Raw genomic sequence first — 6,886 nt, forward strand, 5'->3', positions numbered from 1 at the left:
AAGCTCTGCCTCCCGGGTTTACGCCATTCTCCTGCCTCAGCCTCCCGAGTAGCTGGGACTACAGGCGCCCGCCACCTCGCCTGGCTAGCTTTTGTATTTTCAGTAGAGACAGGGTTTCACCGTGTTAGCCAGGATGGTCTCGAACTCCTGACCTCGTGATCCGCCCGTCTCGGCCTCCCAAAGTGCTGGGATTACAGGCTTGAGCCACCGCGCCCGGCCTGGGATGACTAAGTTCTTTATCACAGACCTGCAAAAAATGAGAATTAGACATTATTCTCACTAGTTTGGGCTTCATTTTTCTTTTTCCAAAACAGCAGCAGGAAAGAGAAACGCAGGTGGAGATGTGGAGATGAGCCAGGCACGAGGTTTCAGATCGGAAGGGACCAGAGATGGGGACCAAGGCGTGGCTGCCTGACCAGGAACACTGTGGGCTGGCCCGGGCTCTCTCCACGCATCCTGGGAGAACTGCCACAGACCCTAGAGGGAGGGACGAAATGCGTGTGGGAGGGAAGACGGCAGTCCCCGGATCAGCAGCACAACCATCCTCTGATGGCCCCTGGGCAGTCCGCCAGCTCAGAAGCACTCAGGGCTGGAGCCTGGGCTCTAAGCACAGGCCCCAGAGGCCAGACAGGAGGGAGGCAGCAGGAAGGGCTGGCGTGGAAGGGCTGAGTTCTACTGGGGTCCCACGCGGGCAAGGGAACCAGGACTCGTCCCTGCTTGTCAGCCAATCAGCTTCTTCAGGAAGGCCTCCAACTGATCCTCATCCTTGATGCCCACAAACTTGTCCACCACGTCCCCATTCTTCATGGCCAGTACAGTGGGCACCGCTGACACCTGGGTGGTGAGGACAAGGGGGTCCAAGTGAATTGGGAGTGAACGCTTCTTAACTGCCACTCCCAAGCCTTTGTGGGGAAGGCTGGTGGCTTATCCAGGGCACTGATTTCCCAAAGCCATGGGCAGGCCTAGAGGAACGTGGCTCTTCCCTTAGTGCAGGGGTACTGCAGGGCCTGGTGGCCACCCGTTGAAGAAACTTCTTCCATTGCGGGCTCCCAGCAGTACCCTTCCTCCCTTAACCACAAGACTGACTCACTGGCCCAGTGGTTTTGCTGGAATGACAGGAGAGATGAAAATAGCCCATGCAGCTGCAGGCCAGGGCTGGGGGCAGGGAGGAGCTCAGGGGAAGCCTGGCCCGGGGGGAGACAGAAGCTGGGGGACAGTTCGAGTCCTGGCTTTGCACTCACTAGCAAGGGAGCCTTGGCCAGGTCACAGCACCTTTCTGAGCCTCAGTGTCCTTTTCCATAAAATCGGGGTAATGTCTACCTTTAGGGTTTGGGATGAGCATTAAAGATTCAAGTATAGGCTGGGCACAGTGGCTTACATCTATAACCCAGCCCTCTGGGAGACTGAGGCTGGAGGATCGCTTGAGTTCAAGAGTTCCAGACCAGCTTGGGCAATATAGTGAGACCTTGTGTTTACTAAACTCCCCACCAAAAATTAGCCAGGCATGGTGGTGCGTGCCTGTCCTCCTGTACTTGGGAGGCTGAGGCAGGAGGATCGCTTGAGCCTGGGAGACTGAGGCTGCAGTGAACTGTGATGGTGCCATTGCACTCCAGCCTGGGTGACAGAGTGAGACCCTGCCTCAAAAAAAAAAAAAAGAAGAAAGATCTGAGTATAAAGCAGAGATCAGGGCGGGCGCGGTGCCTCACACCTATAATCCCAGCATTTTGGGAGGCTGAGGCGGGCAGATCATTTGAGGTCAGGAGTTTGAGACCAGCCTGGCCAACATGGTGAAATCCCATATCTACTAAAAATACAAAAATTAGTTGGGCATGGTGGCGGGCGCCTGTATTCCCACCTCCTTGGGAGGCTGAGGTGCATCGCTTGAACCTGGGAGGTGGAGGCTGCAGTCAGTGGAGATTGCACCACTGCACCCCAGTATGCGTGACAGAGTGAGACTCCGTCTCATAAATAAATAAATAAAGCAGAGCTCAGGCTCTGGCTGACCCAGTCGGACTCCTACCAGCCAGGTGAGCTGGGGCATGACCCTCAGTAACTAAGCTTTAGTGTTCTCAGATGCTAGATGGAGATACTAACGGCACTTCCATCAGAGGGCATGAAAGCTGAATGAAGTAATGCGAGTAAAGTCTCAGCACAGCACTCAGCAAATAAGCGTAGGAACCTGGCATTGTGCCTGGCATACAGTGGGCATTCAAAAAAAAAGTGGCTGCAGAGGGCACAAGGAAAAGTCCAACATAGGCCCCACGAGAGCATGTTAGCCTGCTGCTGTGATGAGTGACAGGGTCCAGAAACTCAGGGACTTCTACTGGACAGCGTGGGAGGAGAGGCTTGGCCATACACGACCTCACGCTTATTGGCGGGTTGCAGGCAGATGGCAACGGCAACATTCTTGGTCTGTGAAGCATTTACTCAGTTCCCTCAGGGACCTGCATAGGTTACGTGGAATGCGGATGAGGCTGTGGCCCACCAGACTGGCATCGTGAGGTCTCTGCTGCCTGGGATCCCTGCCTGGCATTCGTGGGCATTTGAGAAAACCATTTAAACAGAACAAGATAGGCCGGGCGCTGTGGCTCACACCTGTAATCCTAGTACTTTGGGAAGCCGAAGCGGGCAGATCACTTGAGGTCAGGAGTTCGAGACCAGCCTGACCAACACGGTGAAACTCCATCTCTACCAAAAATACAAAAATTAGCCAGGCCTGGTGGTGCACGCCTATAGTCCCAGCTACTCGGGAGGCTGAGGCAGGAGAATCGCTTGAACCCGGGAGGCGGGGGTTGTACTGAGCTGAGATTGTGCCATTGCACTCCAGCCTGGGCGACAGAGCAAGACTCTGTCCCTGCCCCCAAAACAAAATAAATAAATAAAAATAAACAGAACAAGATAAACACAGACTTTTCTTACACACAAGTTAACTACAAAGTAAGAGCAGAGATTCACGCAAACGTACCAGGTCTTCACATATCCCATTGCTGCCCTGCCACAGACCATCTTGGAAGTCAGTAAGATTTAGAATGTCCAAAAACCGTGCACATGGTAGTTAGGAAAGGCATGCAGGCCAGACCATCCCACCCTCACCCACTGACTTTACGTGGCAGGCCCCGCACCCCACGCCTCATGGGCACTTTGGGGACAAACACAGCAGGTCAGAGGACACAGTCCTTGTCCTTCTTAGTGCCTCAGGCCCCCTCAAAGTCTGACCCTAGGCTGATGTGGGTGGCAAACCCTGTCTCCAGGCAGAGCAGGGCTGGAAAAAGTTTGCTCCAGGAGGCTCCAGGGAGCGCCTGAAGCCACCAGGGCCTTCCCAGGCATTCTCTGGTGCCCTCTAGTGGTCTGCAAAGGTAGCTGGAGCACCTCAAAGCCGGAGCCTCTTGGCAGAAGCACAGAGCTCAAGCCGCTGGCTCCCACCTGCACACTGTCCTATTCCTTTAATTAAAAAAACGCTTTATGCCACTGTATAAGAAATGGCCTAACCTTTTTCATGGTAGGACTCTAAGTTCACTGAAGAGGCTCAGAGAGTGGACTTAGTGTTCCTTAAGAACTCCAGATAGGCCGGGCGCGGTGGCTCGCTCAAGCCGTAATACCCAGCACTTGGGAGCTCGAGGCGGCGGAATCACGAGGTTCAGAATCGCAGGAGACGAGACCATCCTGGCTAACACGGTGAAACCCGTCTCTACTAAAAAACTACAAAAAACTACCCGGCGAGGTGGCGGACGCTGTATTTACCCAGCTACTCGGGAGCGCTGAGGCAGGAGAATGGCGTAAACCCGGAGCCGAGTTTCTGCAGGACGAGAAAAAAACAAAATTCTGGGGGGCAGCACTCCACCGGGACAGAGCGAGACCTTCTCAAAAAAAAAAAAAAAAAAAAAACTCCAGATAAGGACAAGCACAGTGGCTCACACCTATAATCCCAAACACTTTGGGAGGCCAAGGTAGGAGGACTGCTTGAGGTCAGGAATTCATAGTAAGACCTCGTCTCCATAAAAAAATTAAAAAAAAAACAAACAAGGAACTCCAGATGAAGGCCATAATGATCTCATTCATGTAAACCTCCACACATGCTTCAACACGCACAGACCCTGCTGGTGTCAGGTAGACAGCAGATGTGCTGTGAATGGAGGTCTGGTCATTACTGATCAAGAGGATTTTTTTGAAGTTGGGCTGAAACACACACACACGCGCGCGCGCGCACACACACACACACACACCCCAACTAGGGCTCACAGGAACCCTGAGCTGGAATGGGACTTCCCTCGACCCCGAGGAGGCGGCTGAGGCTCCGCTGCTCCTGTGTTTGGCTCACACAACAGGAGGGGCCAGTGCCTGTAAGCACTGCCTTCCGTGGAAGTGCACAGGGCCTTGGCACATTCTTCTGGAATGTTTTGAGTGTGAAAAAGGCACTGACTGGGCCAACTGAGGGGCTGAGGAAAAGATACACTAAGATGTGCTGCCTGTCCTGTTCCATGAAGCCATTTGGAACCTCCTATCCTTGGATAAAGACCCTCTGAACTCAGGGCAGAAGTCGGGGACTGTGCACATGTGTGCAGTCTCTTTCCGCTAATCCACAGCCCGCCTGCACCACCACCGAGCTCCATGTCCTGGCATGTCTTCTCCTGTCTCACCCCGATGGCATCCATCTGTTAACTCAGCTAAGGGCCTACCAAGGGAAAGGCACAGTGCTAGGTGCTGCGGAACGCTGCAACCTCCTCCTCGGCTCATTGCAGAGTTAAAAGGAAAAGATCACTGTCACATGCTGGGTGCTTTTTCGTGTCAGGAATGATATAAACACCTGTGTACGCTATCTCACACTCTCCTGGCTGTGGGTAGGGTCATTTTAATGATGAGAATACTGAGGCCCAAAGGGTGAGCAACTGTTCAAAATGACGCGGTGTAGGCCGGGCGCGGCGGCTCCTGCCTGTAATCCCAGCACTTTGGGAGGCCAAGGAAGGCGGATTATCTGAGGTCAGGAGTTCGAGACAAGCCTGGCCAACATGGTGAAACCCCACCTCTACCAAAAACACAAAAATTAGTGGGGCTTGGTGACAGGCACCTGTTGTCCCAGCTATTCAGGAGGCTGAGGCAGGAGAATGGCTTGAACCCAGGAGGCGGAGGCTGCAGTGAGCTGAGATCACGCCATTGCACTCATTGCAGTGAGACTCTGTCTCAAAACAAACAAGGCCGGGCGTGATGGCTCATGCCTGTAATCCTAGCACTTTGGGAGGATGAGGCGGATGGATCACCTGAGGTTAGGAGTCTGGGACCAGCCTGGCCAACACGGTGAAACCCCGTTTCTACTAAAAATATAAAAATTAGCCGGGTGTGGTGCCACACGCCTGTAATCCTAGCACTTCGGGAGGCTGAGGCAGGAGAATGGCTTGAACACGGGAGGCAGAGGTTGCAGTGAGCCGAGATTGCGTCACTTCACTCCAGCCTGGTGAAAGAGCGAGACTCCCTCTACTAAAAAAAAAAAAAAAAAAAAAAAAAAAAAAAAAAAAAACGAAGCTGGGATCTGAAACAAGATCTGTTTGACTTTCAGGGCATCAAACTCTGTTGTGCTTCTGCCCAGCAGCAAAGAGACAGCCATCTACTGAGTCCCAGCACGGGGAAGAACATGTGGGGACGCATTAAAGGATCTCATGCTTCAAATGCAAATGCCAAGTGTTTTGTAAAAGCTTTTAGATATGAGAGGGTTCTTGGAAAACAACTCTTGAAAATTCAAATCCAACTACATGACATTCTGGCAAAATTAGGGAGACAGTGAAAAGATCAAGGGTTGCCAGGGCTGGAGGGAGGAGGAAGGAGAGATGAACAGGCAGAGCAGAGGACATGGAGGCAGTGAAATGACTCTGGATGATGCTAGAATGGTGAACACCGGCTTTGACACATTTGTCCAAACCCACAGAAGGCACAACACCAAGAGTGACCCCCGATGTCAACTTTTGGCTTTGGGGGATAATGGTGTCTGTGTAGTTCATCAGTTGTGACAAATGGATCACCCTGGCACGGGCTGTGGAGAGTGGTGAGGCTGGGCATGCGGGAGGACAGGGGGCTTATGGGAAGTCTCTGTACCTTCCCCTTCCTCTCAATTTTGCTACGAACCTAAAACTGCCCTAAAAACATAAAATCTTCAGAAAGAACGACGACAAAAAATGAGATCAGTGACTGCCGGGGGGTGAAGGTGGGGAGGGGCGGGAAGGAGAGGTGAACTGCTGGAAAACAGGGGAACCGAGGGTGGTGGAACGGTTCTGTATGGCGCTGGAATGGCGGACACATGCTATTATACATTTGTCCATGAACTTTCCTTTTGGCAAGCAGTCTGTGCTGAGAGCGGCAGCTGAGACACAGGCTTTCAAAGAGCAGTTCCTCCCCACAGAGTCAGTCCGGGGCCTCCAGAAGCAGAAAGTCAGTCTGGGGCCTTCAGAACACTGGCTTCTCTCCATGTCGGCTCAGGACGCCCAGCCTTGGCATCACCTGGGAGCTTGTTAGAAATGCAGTCTTGGTGGCCGGGTGTGGTGGCTCATGCCTGTAATCCCAGCACTTTGGGAGGCTGAGGTGGGCAGATCATGAGGTCAGGGATTCGAGACCAGCCTGGCCAACATGGGGAAACCTCGTCTCTACTAAAACAAAAAAATTAGCTGGGCGTGGTGGTGGGTACCTATAGTCCCAGCTACTTGGGAGGCTGAGGCAGGAGAATAGCTTGAACCCGGAAGGCAGAGGTTGCAGTGAGCCGAGACTGCGTCACTGCACTCCAGCCTGGGCAACAGAGCGAGGCTTCATCTCAAAAACACACACATGGCCGGGCGCGGTGGCTCGCACCTGTAATCCCAGCACTTTGGGAGGCCAAGGCAGGTGGATCATGAGGTCAAGAGCT

At 53.1% G+C, this 6,886-nt stretch overlaps 1 protein-coding gene across 1 annotated transcript in view; it reads right to left on the reverse strand.

Annotated features, from left to right (window-relative positions):
• Positions 1 to 280: 280 nt before the first annotated feature.
• Positions 281 to 6,886, reverse strand: part of TXN2 (thioredoxin 2) — an 18,046-nt gene continuing 11,440 nt past the window's right edge. The window contains exon 4 of the mRNA XM_017856894.1: positions 281 to 834. Within this exon, the coding sequence (XP_017712383.1) occupies positions 721 to 834 (114 nt within the window). The 3' untranslated portion in view covers positions 281 to 720. The remainder of the gene's footprint in view (positions 835 to 6,886) is intronic.

The sequence above is a fragment of the Rhinopithecus bieti genome, unplaced genomic scaffold (assembly GCF_001698545.2).
Source record: "Rhinopithecus bieti isolate Rb0 unplaced genomic scaffold, ASM169854v2 scaffold_42532, whole genome shotgun sequence".
Lineage (NCBI taxonomy): Eukaryota > Metazoa > Chordata > Mammalia > Primates > Cercopithecidae > Rhinopithecus > Rhinopithecus bieti.